Below are 17,715 nucleotides of genomic sequence, written 5' to 3' on the forward strand. Positions count from 1 at the left end.
TCTCACACTGCGTCACTTTAATTCGTTCCAATCAAAGCACAAAGACGGTCCAAACGAGACCCAAAAAATAAAATACTTTAATATTACAAACAGAACAGCAAGAAGTAAAACTATTAACACATAAACAAAGAAAAAAAGAACCACTTCTCCATAAGTTCACACATTAATTAATGAGTCATTATCACTTAAAAACTGTCAGCTACTCTTTGACTTTAGTGGATTTCTGGATGAAGATTGAGGCTCTGATGATGTCATGTTGACTCCAAACCATTGACTGTATCTGTGACCTGGACTGAGCGAGTAGGACGTCGCCTATAGAAAATGTCTAACTTCTGGTTCCAACCAAATGAAGTCAATTCAGCCGTCATTTTTCCACGACATTTCTGTGGCCACGTTGGAACCAGACCTCCTTAGTAATCTGTCAATCAGATGCTTCGAACGTTCGCCGCGAGGCCACCTACTATTATTGAGGCCTCTGATTGGTCAGTTTATAACTTAAATAACTCGCACTGCAGCAAAAATATCATGAAAATAAGGAGGATTATCAAGAAGATGTTAATAAAAAATCATATCAGATCCAGAATGGTTCTTCTGACCAATAGAATGACTGAGGAAGAGCTGTTTATTTCTCTATAGAAGTCAATGGGATTTTGGCTTCTCGGAGCCACTTCCTGTTTGAAACCTCATGGGGGGGGAGGAGTCACTCGGTCCAGTTCTCAGATACAGTCAATACTCAGAATTTCGATTCCAAAAGAACCTTAAATGACTTCTGGTTCTCTCAGCGTTAGGCTGCACTCTAAAGTGGACCGACCCGCATGAAAACAAGCTAAAAGCTACCTTAAAACAGTGTGGAACCAGCCTCAGGACAGCCTTAAAACACCTTGTTGATCAGCTTAAAAAGCCTTAAGCTATATTCACACCGGGCTCAGAAAAACGCGTTTGAGCGACCAAAAAGTCTGTCAATGCATGTAGATGCGCTTTTCTGGCTTCTTAGTTCAAAATCTGCTCATTTTAGGGCAGGATTTGAGTTTTAGGCACTACGTACAAAAAGTGTGGCGACTGAGCGCACATTTTAAGTTAAACACGTTGAACTTTGACTGATCAGGGACTCGGATTTGGTAGTGAGGTATGGAAAGGAGCTGTGACGAAAAAAGCTGAAGAAAGATTTGCCAGATTTTCAGCGCTTTGGCATTTCACACCAACGCTCCTCCACCTGTCAGAACATGCGCCAGTATCAGGTGCAAAACACCATCCGCTACAAGCGGGTACAAAAACCCACGTTCAGCATGTGCTCGGTCTTCACGTAGCATTAAAACAGCGTGAAAAAAAGCCTCTCGACAGCCGTAGAACAGTTTTGATACGACCTGGAAAAGGTCTTAGAACAGTTGTTAGTTCGTTTCACATTTATCATCATTTTTATTTGTTGCCTTTTCCTGTTGTTGTTGTGACATCCTTGACCAATTGTGGTGTTGTTTTTTTCGGTTTACAGTCGGAGCCTTTCAACGGTCAGGGCGGTCTGCCGCCGGGGGGAGTGGGGGGCTACAACGCCTTCACCCAAGCAGCGGTGAACGGGGTAATAAATGCCGTTCTTTGAGACGTCACAGTTTTAGTTGACAAAGTTAATCCTTTTTGTTTTAATGCTTTCATTGCCGTAAAACCGCTTTGTTGTTACAGAAACCTTTTTAAAAAAAAATCATTTTGTTTGTATTAAACATCAGACACGAGAAAAATCAGAACCAGGACTGAATCAAGCCCGGTTCTGTCAAGGCTGCTCTAAACATGAACATATTCCACTCTGTCCCCCAGCCGGCTCGAGGTGGCGTGATGCCCGGGTACCCCAGCTCGCCAATGGGAGGCAACCCCACCCCTCCCATGACGCCCGGGAGCTCCATACCCCCCTACCTCTCTCCAGGCCAGGACACTAAACCGCCATACCTACCACCTGACTCCAAACCCAACATCAGCGCCCAGCCGCCCCCTACAGGTGAGGCGCCTTATGACACGCTGGGAAGTTTTAGGAATGTGGCCGCGACCCGCCATTGCAGCAGATAGCCAGTAACTAAGCAAACAAAAAGTCTTATCCAAAACAAATGAGATAAAGTTTCAGGGAGCCTGGAGATGACGAACCGTCTGCAGGACGTCCTGAAGTTGAGTCGTGGCATCGGGACGCTTCAAGATAGAAGATCTGAAGTCCAAATTCCATGACTCAACTCGACGCGTTTTCCTCCAAAGGTAATCCCAGCGACGACCTGCGGCTGACATTCCCGGTCCGAGACGGCGTTGTGCTGGAGCCGTTCAGACTGGAGCACAACCTGGCCGTCAGTAACCACGCCTTCCAGCTCCGGGACCCCGTCTACAAAACCCTGATGATGAGGTGAGGAAGAGGACCTCAAACGGTCCTCCGTGGGTTTGGGTTTGGCTTTGTTTAGGATTTTTGTCAGACCCTTCGGGTCGACAAACGTCAGTTTTGTTCGACTGAAGCCAGGATCTTAATCCTCCAACGGCTGTAGGGTTTTACCTTCTGGGTTTCTGTAAGAGTCCGATTTGACGGGTGAGCTGTGTGGAAGTGCAGAGAGACCTGTGATGCTCGGGTCAAGCAAAGAGGACCAGAAACAAACCAGGATAACCCTACCCAGACCCCCTAAAGCTGTGCGCCGTCTCCCCCCACAGGCCGGACCTGGAGCTGCAGTTCAAGTGTTACCACCACGAGGACAGACAGATGAACACTAACTGGCCGGCCTCGGTGCAGGTACTGATGGGTTCTGACGAAGAATTGTTCTGTTCTGTTTGAGGGTTCGGGGGTCAATGACTCATCGTAAACATGGCGCCGCAAGCACAGGAAGCTTTCATCGGGACGCTCTCCTCTCTGCAGGTCAGTGTCAACGCCACGCCTCTGTCCATCGAAAGAGGCGACAACAAAACCTCCCACAAGCCCTTGTACCTGAAGCAGGTGTGCCAGCCGGGGCGCAACACGGTGCAGATCACGGTGACGGCCTGCTGCTGCGTGAGTCCCCGCCCCCTTCCCCGACTGCAGAGGTTCTGTGCCGCTCACACCTGAACACCCCCCTCCCTCTCTTTTCCAGTCTCACCTGTTTGTGCTGCAGCTGGTGCACCGACCGTCCGTCAGGTCCGTCCTGCAGGGCCTGATGAAGAAGAGGCTGCTGCCGGCCGAGCACTGCATCACCAAGAGTGAGTCCCGCGCAGGGGGGAAAAGGCGGGCAGAGCAGGAAGTCCAACGGTTCTGACATGTCACACTACTCAGACGCTGTTTGGATTCTTGCACCAGTTAAAGTTTTCATCTTTTTTAATGAATCCTTCCTCCTGAAATGCCCTTCCACCCTCTTCAGCTTCTCCTGGTTTCCCGTCTCTCCTTCGTCCTTTCCACCAAACGATTCTCAGGTTTACACTCTTGACGAGTGGATGACGTTTTCTTCATTTAGAATGCTTTAAAACCAGTTGGTGTTTGTTTTCACCTTAAAACAAACTGATGTTTATGGAGGTCATGCTGGCATAAATTAAGTTTTTTTTACAGTGATCCCTCGTTTATCGTTGGGGTTAAAAAATATAACCAGCGACAGGTGAATCCGCGAAGTAATTTATTTTTTAAAAATAATTCTACATATTTTAAAGTCCCACTCCGATCATCTTCTGACCTATTTATTCAGGCAAAACCTATAAATCTGTGTTGTTTTCTAGGACATAGTTTCTGCAGAGCGGCAGGAGTTCATTAGAAGTTGACTTCTGAATTGTGGGCGGGACTACAAGTAATCCCAAGTCCACCAGATGTCGCCATCATTGAATTCCTAAAGCTCCGAGTCTTTTTCAGTACAACTGTCATGAAAATCTCCGTGCTTCGTGAAGCGTCACTCAGCCACCGCTAAAAAAAAAAAAGCTGAATTTTGATGTGATGCAGCTTACACACGGCATTGACTTTCGACCAAAGCCTTTTGACCGTCAGCATGAAAAAAGCCAAAATGCTTCCAAACAGGAGCTTTAGGCGAAGTCTGAGCCAATCGGATCACGCGGTCTGTAGGGTCAGCCATGTTTGCGTGCTCTTCGGAAATGTACGAGTAAAGAAACGTGCTGCGCGTTTAAGTTCGGCTTACTGCTTTTACGCTAAATCACATTCATTTTTTTCGATTCTCGGTTATGTAAAATTCACAAAACGATTCAAAATGGATGCGTCTGATAACCCCCCTGTGTGGGAGGAGCTTGCCTCTGAACTGTCTTCCCCTTTTTGCTTCAGTCAAGAGGAACTTCAGCAGCGGCACCATTCCCGGGACGCCGGGCCTGAACGGGGAGGACGGCGTGGAGCAGACGGCCATCAAAGTGTCCCTAAAGTGTCCGATCACCTTCAGGCGGATCCAGCTGCCGGCGCGGGGCCACGACTGCAGACACATACAGGTGAGCTGCGCTGCTGCTCGGAGGCGGGCGCGCCTGCATCGGGCCGGCCCGTCCTCACGTCTGGACCCTCTTTTGCCTTTCCAGTGCTTCGACCTGGAGTCGTACCTGCAGCTGAACTGCGAGAGGGGGACTTGGAGGTGTCCTGTGTGCAAGTAAGTGTGGCGACGCTTGCTCTGCCTCGCCCTGTCAGAGTGGAAGTGAACCAGCTGCTCGCTCCTGTGTTTTGTAGTAAAACGGCGCTGCTGGAGGGGCTGGAGGTGGACCAGTACATGCTGGGGATTCTGGTCTACATCCAGAAGTGAGTCTCCGCCCCTGAACGCCACACAGACCAACTGCTGAGCTCAGGTGGACCTGACAGCTTCTGCTTCCCTCCTCAGCTCCGACTACGAGGAGATCACCATCGATCCCGTGTGCGGCTGGAGGCCGGTTCCGGTCAAACCGGACCTGCACATAAAGGAGGAGCCCGACGGTCCGGTCCTGAAACGCTGCCGCACCGTCAGTCCGAGCCACATGGTGCTGCCCAACGTAATGGAGATGATTGCGGCACTCGGGCCGGCGGCATCGCCGTACCACGGTCTGACAGCAGGGGGCAGAAACACCCCCGACTACAGCCGGCCAGGTGACCCCCCCCAGACAAAGCCCCGCCCCCTTTAAAATAACCATATAACTTTATTTACGGAAATTTTACATGTTGACATTTAGGCAGATTTTTTTCAGATGCAAAGTTTTTAAATTCTGTTTATTTGTAAATTAATTTTTATTGTATTATTTTTAAATTATTTTTTATGGATTCTTTTGATAAAATTACAAAAAATCTTCTTACAAACTAAATACTAAGGTCTAATTTTTTTAAATTAGGGCTCTTTATATACTTTTTCCAGGCGCCTGGAAAGCATTAGAGAAGGAAGATTTAGTCATTTACTTTTCTATCACTGTGGACAACAATGATTTCCTTTGACTGAATATCAAAATGACCTTTTACCTGATCAGCTGTTTTTTTTACCAATCCTTGTTGCGCTTATAAAGGCCTGTTGGCGTACACCAAAACCAAAATGGCTGAGCCAACAAACATTTTTTTACCCGCCAAATTATTGCACTATTTTAAACAGGAAAACTTCGGGTGTTTTACTTTCTAAAATGATAATATGTTGAATGCAAACAGAGGAAGTCACAACAAAATTAAAACTAATTAGAAAATACCTATTTTTATAATTTTGTTGTATTGATCTGTCGTCTTAAAGTCCGGTCTGCCTGATATTTATACGTGGTCGCGAACTGGTGATCCACGGAACTGTTCGTTAGCATAGCAGGTTGGGATCCTAGCATCACAACGCGGCTGTCTCCGTGGAAGGGGCGTGTTCTTGTATGGCGTGCGCTTGTTTACCTCGTGCACAGACCGTAGAGGAGGAGCACGGGAAAAAAATGAATTCACTAAAACCAGAGCTAATAAACATCAATATTTTGGCGCCAAATGAAACGTGTGTTCGTCATCAAAAGAAGTTTCCGCCAGGGTGCCGCCTACTTTTGAGGCCCCTGATCTATAGATGGAATAACCCTATGCAAATTTGACTTCAGCATTTTATGTAAAAGTGCATTGGGGAATGCAAAAGACAAATGAATAATAAAATTAGCCAAAAAGGTACAAAAATTTAAAAAATATGCATCACTGCTAAAAAATTATAGAATTGGATTCAAAAACTAAATAAAAAATTGTAAAACTGTAAAAAATGTGAATAAAATCCAACGCTATAATTTTATTTTTTCCCTGTAGGGAGTCAGGGGTTTTCCAGCCAGTCTGGATTCACAGACTTCCCTAACACTCCTGGAACGCCGACTCTCGGAGAGTACAGCTCTTCCGGACCCCCACCTCCGCTCCCATACCAGCCTGACCAGGTGAGGCTCGTCTTCAAACACGACTCTGGACTCAGGATTTCTGAGGAGGAGAAGTCTCAGTTCCACGAAGAGCGTCGTGGATTTCTTTGTCCTGAACGTTTGCCTCTTTGTGCCCAGACGCCTCACTCTGGACGGATGGAGGCCGTTCTGCTGCAGCACCCCACGGGTGTCCATGGCAACCAGGGCCACGGCGACGCCGGCAGCCCGCTGCCCCAGCGGACCGCCAACACCCAGAATCCACGGCTGCAGGGCGAGGGCTCCTTCGGTCTGGGCGCTCCGGGGGGGGAAGGGGCGGAACACGCTTTAGACGTGAGTGGAACCCAGTTGGTCATGTGATCAAAGACTGAAGGTCACGTGATCCAGCTCAGAAGATGAAAACATTCATGTGTTTCTCCTGGATGATATTTTTTTCAATCAGATCAAAGCAAAATATTGTTTTGTTAAAGACACACTAGGTTTCATGTGTCCAGATGTAAAGAAAAAAAATATCTTACAATTTTTCATGTATTTGACCTGAAAAGGTCACACCAAGGTGTGGGAAATTCCAGAAACCAAAACGTAAAAAACAAAAAGAAAGGAAAAGGAATTTCCAGGAATTCGTGTAAAATGGTAAAAAACGACAGAAAATAAGAAACCGGAAAAGGTAGGCATTATGGGACTGTCACAAGAACAGGCAGACAGACGGCTGGATCCAAATGCAGCAGGTTTATTAGCTCAGCTAAAAGTCCACAAAGCTAAATCAGGGTCAATAACAAGGGTGAGGTCATCAGAGGAGAGACAGGGGTAGTCAGGATCCAGGCGAGGGTCGGGGCAGGCAAACAGTGAGGAGACGGAAGATAAGATCCAAATACAACCCTCAGTAATGAAGGCAGAATCAATACTTCGCACTGAGTGAGGCTCAGTGCAGAGCTTAAGTCTGCTGTGGTTGATTGAAGGAATGAGAGTCAGGTGTGCGGCAACCAGGAAGTGTGTGCAGGGGTTACTGGGAGGTGTAGTGTGGTTAAAACCCTGGAGATGGTTTTCACTGGTGATCGGGGGGGGGGCACTGAAGGTGACACTGAAGGCCCGTACACACCGGGACGAATATCGCGCGCGATTTTCGCCGACGTTTAACGCCTCGTGACTAAACAAAGGGCACCAATGTGAGTGTGCACACCGACGCGAAAAAATGCCACGCGTCAAAGCGTCAAAAAAAAAAAAAACTCCTCGGGTTCGTTTTTTTTTTTTTTGACGCGTCGCGTCGAAATCTATTCGACCAATCTATTCGACCGCTTTTGCACACGTGTCTGGAGCCTCTGAAGTTACAGTAAAACACAACTTGGGGGCGCTCAAACACAAAACTGCCTTTCTGAGCACACATACCAGCGAAGAAGATAGACGCCAAGTTGCATCTACACAGCCGCAAAGAAATAATGACGGACATTCTAAAATATCCCCGAAGCTTGAAATATTCATGTTTTCTTTGTATGATTCTGACAAGCGTGTAAATACTTGCTCTCTTCTTCTGAGTGAAAAGCGACTTTAAGAAGCGTAAAGTTGCGCAGCGCCACCTTGTGTACAGGAGTATTTCTGTTTACATTAAGCGCCATCTAATGTCAGGGAATGAAATTGCATGTTCGCTCGGCTCATCGTCAGCGAAAATCGCCTGGGTGTGAACACAAAAAACGTGGCGAAAAACGCTGGCGAGTAACGCCTGGCGAATATTCGTCCCGGTGTGTACGGGCCTTGACATCGCTGATTGGATGACGATATCCTGTATCGCTTACGTCATCGTCCAATCAGCGATGTCCCATAATGCCCACCTCTTGTGGTTTCTTATTGTCCTTTCTTTTTTAACATTTCATTTTGTTTTCTAAAAATTACTTTTGCTTTTCAAAATATAGTAATTTTCTTTAATTTGGAAACCAGAAAAGGTAGGTACTATGGACATCGCTTATTGGATGATGATGTTTTACATAATTTCTACCAAATGTTATCATCATCATCATCATCATCATCCAATCACTTGTTTCTCATCGTGTTTGTTTTTCTAACATTTTTTCTTTCTTTCTGGAAATTACTTTTGCTTTCTGATTTTTTTGTTTTTCCTTTTTGGTTTCTGTAATTTTTTTGTTCTCTAAAATGTAATGCTGTTTTTTTATTATTTGTTTTGCTTTTTTAATTGTCGTTGTGATCTGTAAAATGTTTTTGGGTCGCGTGATTTGTTGATGTGGTTTGGACTTCAGGGCCACCGTACGACAGGCTTCAGACTGACTGGACTGACATTAGGACTTTAACTGAATCCCAGATTTTTATGTGCTTGTTGGGTTTTTTTGTGAGAAATCGGGTCCGATCACGTAGTTTCGGACTTGATTGGAGTCAGATTCTTATTTTATTGTCATTATTATGATCAGTTTATATATTTTAAGCTTATTACAGATATATAGTCTACCAGAAATCTGCATATCATGAACAGATGTTGACATTTTATCGTCGTAAACGCAGCAGACTACGGCACCAGTTTGAGATAATCAAAGATTCATACTGGGATTTATAACTCTTTTAATAAGTGTTTAACAATGACAGCATGTCTCTCTAGAAGTTTGTTTTAATGCAATCAATGACCTACGAAGGCATCTTAACCCTTGTGCTATCCTAGGCACTTTAACATTGGGAGTTGGGTCATCTAGACCCACTAAACAGTGCGCTGAACCTTTTTTCTTCAATGATTTGTGATCTTCACTGGTTTCCATGGATTACATGAAATCTTTCCACCTTTATCCACCTTTGTCATGGTAGGAATAACACGTCAATGTAATGGTGGGGTCATCTGAGATAGCACAAGGGTTAAACAGAAAAAGTTCAGGTTCTTTTTTTGCACATTTATGTAAAATTCTCCTCCATAAATTGAGTATTAAGTATTACATGAGCACATTTTTTAATGTTTTTGTCATCCAAACACTTGAATTAGCTCAGTTTGTTTATTTTTCAATTTAGAGCTTTTAAAGGTTTTTTTTTTTAAAGATTCTGACATCCAACTTTAAATTGTGTTCACTTTATTTTTTTTTAATCTGTTGATGTCTGCTTGGAAAATAGCTGATGGGAGGGGCCTACTTTAAGATTTTGCACAGGGCCCCCAAACCTTTAGCTCCGCCCCTGCCTGAAGCTGACCTACACAAAGATGCTGGACGTCCGGCTTTAACTGCTGCTCCGTTTTGCTTCTGAAGCTCCTCCCCGAACTCACCAACCCGGACGAGCTGCTGTCGTACCTGGGCCCCCCCGACCTCCCCAACAACAGCAGTGACGACCTGCTGGCGCTGTTCGAGACCAACTGAAGCTTCCGGCCTCCCATCCGCCGTCGCCGGGTGAACGCCCTGCTCTGTGTGTGCGTGAGTGGCAGTGTTGTCGTGTGTCATTCCGTTCTCTAAGCTGGACTCCGCCCACGCCGCCTGCGACACGTCGACTCAGAAGGTTTGACCAGGAGGAACTCGAAGCTTTTTGAACCATTTCTGCTGCGAGAGGCAGGGCGCCCCCTGCTGGAGAGTCATTGTACAGTCACGCTGAGTCCAAACGTACCAAACCAACCTTCTAGCACAAAAACACTAAACTCTGGTGACATTTTGATTAAAAGACACGCAAAAACAGCTGAACGTGTCTGCCGTCTGCTCTCCAGACGTCTTCAGTTTGGTCACAGGTGCCGCCTTTCAGTTTTTAAGCTTCACCTACAGGTTTAACAACGCTCCCATCTAAACATGAAAACATAAGAAACTCACATTTATAACGTCCTACAAAGCTCAGTGACTCCACCCCCAAACTGTCACCATAGAAACTGCACAAAACGAGGTTAAAAGATCTGCTGCGATGATATCCCAGATCTTGATGTAAAATACCAACATGTCAGATGAGATTTTTATTTTTTTGGAACTGTTTTCAAATGTATTTAAACTCATTCCAGAGGATTACAGCAGTGGTGTCCAACCCTTTTCAGGCCACAGACCGGCTTCATGTCAGACAATATTTGCACCGACCAGCCAGTACAAGGATGAAGTTGGCCTAAAATCTTTTCTTCCTTTAAGCTTCCAGTTTCCCTGAAAAACTGTCACTATTAATCCACATTTGAAGGAAAGACGCCTGGTTTTTGTCTGTTAAGTGCAGATTTCTTTTATTTTGAAGTGGAAGGCTCTTCTTCTGTTTCCTCTTTTCTGCCAAAAGAATCTTTCCGTTACGTTTGTTTTTGTTAACATGGCTAGCTTGAAGGTTTCCGTTTATCAGTCGGAGCAGTCGCTTTAAGAAAGTATGGGATGAATCTTCCACACGTGACCGAGCGACTTGACCTGCGTCAGGAATGAGTTGGAAGTGGTGAAGAGAATCCAGTAGTTTTCCCAAAATTAAACGTCTTTCAGAGTCAGATTAGAAATAAAACGGAAAGGTGGTGTTTTTGGTTTTTATCTCTGCAGCCCGGTACCAGCTGCCCAACGGACCGGTACCGGTCTGTGCTCTGGGGGTTGGGGACCACTGAATTACACAACTTCACACCTGTTTCTTCAGTCTAATCTAGAAATGCAGCTCGTTAGAAAACACATCAGTGACTTTCGCACTGCACCGTTGTTAAGGTGGTAGTTTTTTTAAGGTAGAAAAAAAAAATTTTCACACACAAACACAGCTGTGTTGATTAGCAAATGAAGCAATAAACAACAGCAGCATCTTTGACACCAGACTGTATGTTAACTTTTAGTGCAAGGTCATGCCTCTGGACTCTCTACTGAAACCAGCCTCAAGTGGTCATTTGTGGAACCACAACATTTGGTATTTCTGGGGTTTGCTTCATGTTTGTGAAGGGAATGTGCAAAAACGCTGGTTACTAAGGAAAATTGGAAAAATTACTTTGACATGGAGATTTTAAAAAATGATCAATGTTTTTATCGACCGAAAAGGTGAAAAAGAATCTATGGTTGCTATGGACTCGTTGGCTCCAGTAAGCCACCATTTTGAATCAAAATGGGACTTTTCCAGCTGTTGTCAATGTGAGCTGGTTGGTGCCTGAAGGAGGCGTGGCCAATGCCAAAGCAGCAGTTTACCTTGAGGTGTTTGGTGTCTAAAACAAGCTTTGAGTAGGATGTTGAGGGTCTTCCAGAAAATAAGAAACACAAGAAAAATTGACCCTCCATAAAACAAAAGTAGCATTCTTAATTTGTCAACTTTGGTACAAGGTTTCAAGTTGTTTTTTTAAATCATCCTAATGAATCTGTTTTTCTCTGCAATTTCAATATAAAAAAAAAACAATATAAAAATTCCAAACCCAACAATGTTTGTCTGTTTGAGGTAAATTCAGACACTATTATTCTCTTTTTTGAATAAATTAATCTGGTTTTCTAACTGGATATTTCATTTTAGACGATCCCCTTTAATAGAGACTTGGTATGAAGCTAAAGTCACGGGACCAGATGTGCGAATTTACCCCAAATCTCAAGTGTTAACATGTTAAGGCCGAGTCACACGACCACTAGGTAAATTTTGCGCATATTGCATGGATGAAAATTGGTCATATGTGGAAAAAGTGTGAAAAGTTGTGGTCTTTACGTAAAAATTTCACAGATGTATCACAAATGAACCACGTTAGACCAATGAAGAACGAGTAAACCCCGCAAAGAAGCGTGCATGATTTTTGCGCTGTTATATGAAATTCATTAATGATTCGTGCGTCGATAACCTAATTTGTGATATGTGAGCTGATATAAAAGTTGTACATGGGTGGTACATGTGTGAAAAGTCTGATAGACATACGGTCGTGGAAAACCATCTCACAAACACCTCGCCCAATTGCGTAACATTAACGTAATAATTGTAGATAAACTATGTAAAATACACGTAAACTGCTTAGTTCTCAACCGACCAAAAAGTTTTGAACATCTCAAAGCCGAATTCCCGTCGGATGAAACCCTCGACGGACATCTGCCCACATCGACAGATGACGAAAGCGGGAAACACTTATGGATTACGTTAGTCACACGTGTATCACAAAAGACGGACATTTCATACGTGGAAAACGCACAAAATGTATGTAGCTGCTCTGTGACACAGCCTTAAGAAAATCAACATTTTATGATCAGTTTATAGTTTTCTCTGAACAAAACCTTTAGCTTGAAAAAGCTTTGGCTCCTGTGTTGACGTTCTTTGAACTACCGTAACTCTTTGACCGTTTACGCAATCAACACTTATGCAATTAATGGAAACCAGCTGATTCTGACTCTCAGAAAAGCAGCGTTGAAATCCGTTGAAATTACTCCAATTTCGTAAACAGTAGAAGAGTTACGCTAGCAAGGACGTCTCTTGAATTGCTATACCACCCTTGGCCACTAGGGTGTGGTATCACACTTTATAGCCTGATAGTTTGAGCAGAGATACAAGAACTACTTTAAAATTTACATCTGTCCAATCGGGTATTAGATCGCAAAAATTTGTGTCCAAGCAGTTTTTTTTTTGTTTTTTCGTTTGTTGTTTTTGTCTTTTCTATAACAAATGACAGAAAACGTCACGAAGCTTCCCACAAACACCAGAGCGTAGAGGATTCTCCCACATCGAAACGGTTCTTTGAGGCAGAGCTGAGGTTTTCGTTGTGTCCCGCAGCACTGTGAACGCCCCACACACAAACACTGTTGGTTTGCCGCGGGGGGGGGGGGGGGGGGGGGGGGGGGGGTGTTGAACTTTTTCTGTAAATGAACTGTGTGTCACGGCGTTTTCTGCCACCGGAAAGTCATTGTATGTTTCTGAGCGGTCTGACACGTAGAGCCCATCCTGCCGCGGGTTGACGTACTGTATACTCAGCTGTTTTCATTAGAGAACGTGTGTTTATCGAATCAAACGATCATTTATTAACTTTATTGTCTGTGGTTGGATAATTGTTGTAAACATTCTGTATGTTGGAAACTATACCGCAGTTGTAAAAAAAACAAAAGTGTCACAGTCATGTGTATGTACATGATGCATGTATGACGGCGAGGGGTGTGGTGGGGTGGGGGGTTGGCTCTGTGACGGCGCTGCTGCACGCCATCTAAACAGCTGTCTTGACAAATCTGAGCAACACATATTTGAAAATAACGGACTATTCAACTGCAAAATTTGTTTTGAAGAGGTGTTTTTTTAAATATGTAAACTATTCCACATATTTTGTAACACATTGTAATTGCCATTTTTTTCTATTTATTTTTTAATCATGATCATCATTGTACACACAGTTACTTTGTCGCTCTCCTGAATTGAAATTAAAAGTCACTTTATTTAGAAAAAGATTTTGTTTTTAATGGTGATGAGTTTTTAACTTGTTTTTGAAAGATTTTTATTTTTATCAATCCAGTCATACACAAAATACACACATTTAGCAAAGTCTTAAAATAAAGAAATAAATGAAATTAATAAATAAATATAAATAACGATAATGATAGCAAAAAAAATGTGTTTTTTTAATCTGCAGCAGTTTAAAAACTTTCATTATGTTTCCAGGAAGTGTAAAGAAAAATTCCATACATAAATGTCACAAAACCTAAGTTTAATATTTAAAGCAGAGGTCTCACCTATCATAAGGCACTTAAAATGCAAACGTGCTTCACTAATTGTCCAGTTGAACGCTTTACGTCATACTTAAATTATTTCAATTTTTCCCCGCCTCCTAAATTGTCAGATTGTGGGAAAAACCTCCAAAAGTCCGCCATCGTTATGAAGACAGCGGAGGAAGCTCTGTCAGAGGCCCCGCCTCTCTGCGTCGTGATTGGTCCATTCTGGCGGCGTTCGTCTGACAGAGACTGTGACGTTTGAGGAGGAAAGTATAAAACCCCACAGCAAGCGGGCGGAGTGCGGTGAGGCGTTCACGGACATTTTACCGAACAGCGAAGCTTCACACAAACTTCGCACGAAAGATGGCAAACCCGAAGGTTTTCTTTGACATCAGCATCGACGGCGCGAACGCGGGCAGGATCGTGATGGAGGTGAGGCAGCCGTTCCACCTGGTGTCAGCTTCGCGACGACGGGGCCGCGTTTCGGCGCTAAAGGCTGCTGGGAACGCCCAGCATCCTCTGATCTGCTGACATTTCTGCAGCCGGAAACGATCCGTGCATCCATTATTTACAAGTAGCAGCTCTCCTTCACATAAATGCGACATCTTTAAGTTTTCTGCTGTTCATTCTAAAAAACACTTGAGATATTTCTTGCATTTTTACATGTAAAATTATTCATTTATATTTGAGAAATTAAGGGTTTGTGCTTTAATTATATACACTTTTTGTTGTGAAAGTACATGATATTAACCATGATTTTATTAGACATGTTATTGTTTACACAGACATTCAACATAACGCCTAAAAGGTTGCTAAATCCACTCATGAAGGATCCAGCTCCGACAGATCCTTCTTGCTCTGACTCTGGTTTGTTTCTCCTGCAGCTGCGAGCCGATGCCGTCCCAAAGACTGCAGGTGGGTGAGCTCCAGTCGACCTGAGACGTCCATCAGCATCTCCAAAAGGGAACCGTCATGATGCATTAGAGAGTCGAGCGTCTGTCCCACTTACACATTGTCAGAAATGTGACCTAGTTTCTCAGCGAGGCCAGAAAAAAGGGCTGATGGGTGTTCATGGAGGAGAGAGGACGGTCCCTGGGACGCAAAGAGCATCGCGACGATGGTTTGACCCCAGGGTCGAGAGGCCGTGACACACAGTCCACCACCTGAGAAAAAAACAGCGAAAATAAAGAAACAAATCAACCATAAACAGAAACCCTTTTAAAAATGAAATATAAATATTTAAAGAACATTTTCTTTTTCATTTTTGATTAAGCATTAAGGTCCCCAAAAACATGCCTGCTGGAATTTGATAAAAGATGGATTGGTAGAACAACTTAAGTAGTGAATTAGGATTCAGTTAAAGCAGTTCTCCAGCATAGAACAAAATAAGGAAAAAATGACACAAAGTGCAAAATAAATGATAAAAAAATTAGTAACTACCTTTAAAAAAAGTGATTATAAAACAAGGATTCCTTCTGTTGAGTGTAGCTCTTTGATTTAAGAGTTTTATGGTGTTTAAAATAAAATATGTCGTGTATCTGGTAGAATAAAGCACAAATGTTTCATTTTGTAATATTTAATACTGAATGAATTAAAAAAAAATTCTAATGCGTCATGTGTCAGTTTAGAAAACCCAGTGAGTATGTTTTCTAAAACCATTTCATTCCTACCCAGCAGAGGGCGCTGTTGTTTGGCCAAAATGCATTCAACGTCAGCAGCTTGCATAGCCAGCATTTGTCTGGACGGTGGTCAGATAACGCTCTCCTAAATCTGCTTTTTAGCACTAAAGCTGCGTTCACATCGCCCTCGGCAACGCGCCTTCAAGCGACCACTTCAATGAAAAGTCAAAGTAAATACGTGTTTTTTTGCTTCCGGCTTCAAAACGTATTCACGCAAAGCAATGCAGGTTTTTACGACTAGCTCTATGTACAAAACCTGTGGCCCCTGAACGCTCGTCGCCAGTTAAACCAGGTCGACCAATCAGAGACTGGGATTTGGTAGTGATGTAGGATTTGGTTTTTCTGGTGAACCCGGACACGACGACAAGCCTGATGACGTCTGCGCTCGTTTTTTAAATAAAGATAAACCAAGACCACTATCCTGACGTGATGGTTCACTCATATCCACCATTGCAAGGACGCTAGCAATGAGCCCAACCGTTTGCATTTTTATGCCCAAATTGCGACATTTCGCTCCAAGCCTCTTCCAACTGAAGGTGCTGGATATGCTTTAGTAAACAGTGGAAAAAGAAGAAGCCCCTCCCTGCTTGTCCAGTGTGAACACCACAGGGTGTTCCCATTCAAGAACGGGCGTCAAAAGTCCGGTGTGTACATAACTTAAGCAGGAGGCAAACATGCTGGACGGCGAGCACTGAGGACCAGCATTAGAGTCACGTTTTCTGGGGATAGTGGTTTCGAAAACTTTTGAAAAAAAGTTTCCTCTTCGACACCCGAAGCCAAGCGTTTAACCCTTTAACACTGGACACGTCGCCGATGACGCCTAGATAACACACGCTCTTTGAACGACTTTGACTCGCGGACCATTTATGCAGTTAACTTGACGGATTCTGACGTGGAGAAATGTGCACGATATGTCACACTTTACGTTAGTTAAAGTGGATTCTTACGCTAGAATCGGCTGATACACGCTGATTGCATAAAAATGTTACTGTTGTGCTAGTTGCATATCACCGCAAAACTGCTTTACCCTCTTTCTTTTTTTTTTTTACAGAAAACTTCCGAGCTTTGTGCACCGGAGAGAAAGGTTTTGGCTTCAAAGGCTCTTCTTTTCATCGCATCATCCCCAAATTCATGTGCCAGGTACACCGAAGCCAAGACAAACCAGTCTTTGTTCCAGTGGCTGCGTGGACTGGACTTCTTTGGTTGCTTTCAGGGCGGAGACTTCACCAACCACGACGGCACCGGCGGCAAGTCCATCTACGGGGAAACGTTTCCCGATGAGAACTTCCAGCTGAAGCACAAGGGAATGGGGACTCTGTCCATGGCCAACGCCGGCCCCAACACCAACGGATCGCAGTTCTTCATCTGCACGGCCTCGACCGACTGGTGAGGGGTGTGTTCGGGTGTGTTCAGGGGTGCGTTCAAGTGCCGTTGGTTAAGCTAGTGTGCTGCTCGGCAGGCTGAACGGGAAGCACGTGGTGTTTGGAAGCGTCCTGGAGGGCATCGACGTCGTCAAGGCCATGGAGAAACACGGTTCGAAGAGCGGCACCCCCAAAGCCAAGGTCATCATCGCCGACTGTGGGGAGCTGAAATAGAGCCGCCGCTGATCTGAACTTAGCCGTCAAATGTCGTGTTTAGTGCAATCAGATAAACATTTAGACCTAAAGTGCTTAGGTTTGTGTTTCTATGATATTTTTTACCTGGTATTCTTTCCTGTAGAAGTTATATTTGTTAAAAATGTTCGTTGCAAATGGAAATCTGCGCTCGGTTCTGACCCTTCTCCTGTACAGAGTCTGTTTGTATTGCTGGTATGACATAAAGGTCTGTAAAATGGGTCTTTCGTTTGCGTTTCTTTGAGTGTCTTTGTGCAGAAGCTTCCCTTCTGTCCACATCGTTCTGCATCCAAACAGTAGACAGACGAACACGTTTGATTGGGCTGCCCTTTATTTTAGTTTTTTATTTTAACATCTGAAAACGGCAACGTGGCTTTAATGAGCGGGAAAATCAAAGTTACCAAGTAAACTAACCACAACTGGTAAAAAAAGATAAAAACTTCAGAGGAGACTAAAATCTCCTGATGGTTGAAAGGTTTGGTAAGAACCAAAATTCCTTAAAACTGACTTCCATTTAAATATATTTTGATAGCAGGGCTTAAGCTTTCATAAAATCTGGTAAATATTTGGTAAATACAGAACGTCTGGCTCCCCTTT

The 17,715-nt window shown here is 44.0% G+C and overlaps 2 protein-coding genes across 6 annotated transcripts in view; both read left to right on the forward strand.

The window, feature by feature from the left end:
* zmiz2 (zinc finger, MIZ-type containing 2) overlaps positions 1-13,563 on the forward strand; it is a 32,696-nt gene extending 19,133 nt beyond the window's left edge. For all 5 annotated transcript variants that reach the window (XM_020707441.3, XM_011481424.4, XM_078956057.1 and 2 more), the window contains 13 exons: positions 1,490-1,573; positions 1,807-1,984; positions 2,233-2,374; positions 2,671-2,749; positions 2,873-3,004; positions 3,084-3,189; positions 4,247-4,404; positions 4,489-4,556; positions 4,634-4,702; positions 4,782-5,023; positions 6,176-6,297; positions 6,415-6,606; positions 9,504-13,563. In XM_020707441.3, coding sequence (XP_020563100.1) covers positions 1,490-1,573; positions 1,807-1,984; positions 2,233-2,374; positions 2,671-2,749; positions 2,873-3,004; positions 3,084-3,189; positions 4,247-4,404; positions 4,489-4,556; positions 4,634-4,702; positions 4,782-5,023; positions 6,176-6,297; positions 6,415-6,606; positions 9,504-9,611 — 1,680 coding nt within the window. In that variant the 3' untranslated portion in view covers positions 9,612-13,563. The remainder of the gene's footprint in view (positions 1-1,489; positions 1,574-1,806; positions 1,985-2,232; positions 2,375-2,670; positions 2,750-2,872; positions 3,005-3,083; positions 3,190-4,246; positions 4,405-4,488; positions 4,557-4,633; positions 4,703-4,781; positions 5,024-6,175; positions 6,298-6,414; positions 6,607-9,503) is intronic.
* Positions 13,564-13,954: 391 nt separating this feature from the next.
* Positions 13,955-17,340, forward strand: ppiab (peptidylprolyl isomerase Ab (cyclophilin A)). The gene is made up of 5 exons (XM_011481423.4): positions 13,955-14,258; positions 14,711-14,741; positions 16,557-16,645; positions 16,719-16,891; positions 16,965-17,340. The coding sequence occupies exons 1-5, from the start codon at positions 14,190-14,192 to the stop codon at positions 17,098-17,100; spliced, it is 498 nt and encodes a 165-aa protein (XP_011479725.1). The 5' UTR covers positions 13,955-14,189; the 3' UTR covers positions 17,101-17,340.
* Positions 17,341-17,715: the final 375 nt, after the last annotated feature.

This window comes from Oryzias latipes, chromosome 12 (genome assembly GCF_053564925.1).
Source record: "Oryzias latipes strain Hd-rR chromosome 12, Olatipes_Hd-rR_3.1".
Classification (NCBI taxonomy): Eukaryota; Metazoa; Chordata; class Actinopteri; order Beloniformes; family Adrianichthyidae; genus Oryzias; species Oryzias latipes.

What these genes read in the sequence shown, in the direction of transcription:
- ppiab (XM_011481423.4), top strand. Translation starts at nt 14,190, where the DNA reads ATGGCAAACCCGAAGGTTTTCTTTGACATCAGCATCGACGGCGCGAAC. An exon ending in TCCCCAAATTCATGTGCCAG is followed by an intron (nt 16,646 to 16,718) that starts GTACACCGAAGC and finishes GGTTGCTTTCAG; the next exon opens with GGCGGAGACTTCACCAACCA. An exon ending in TGCACGGCCTCGACCGACTG is followed by an intron (nt 16,892 to 16,964) that starts GTGAGGGGTGTG and finishes GCTGCTCGGCAG; the next exon opens with GCTGAACGGGAAGCACGTGG.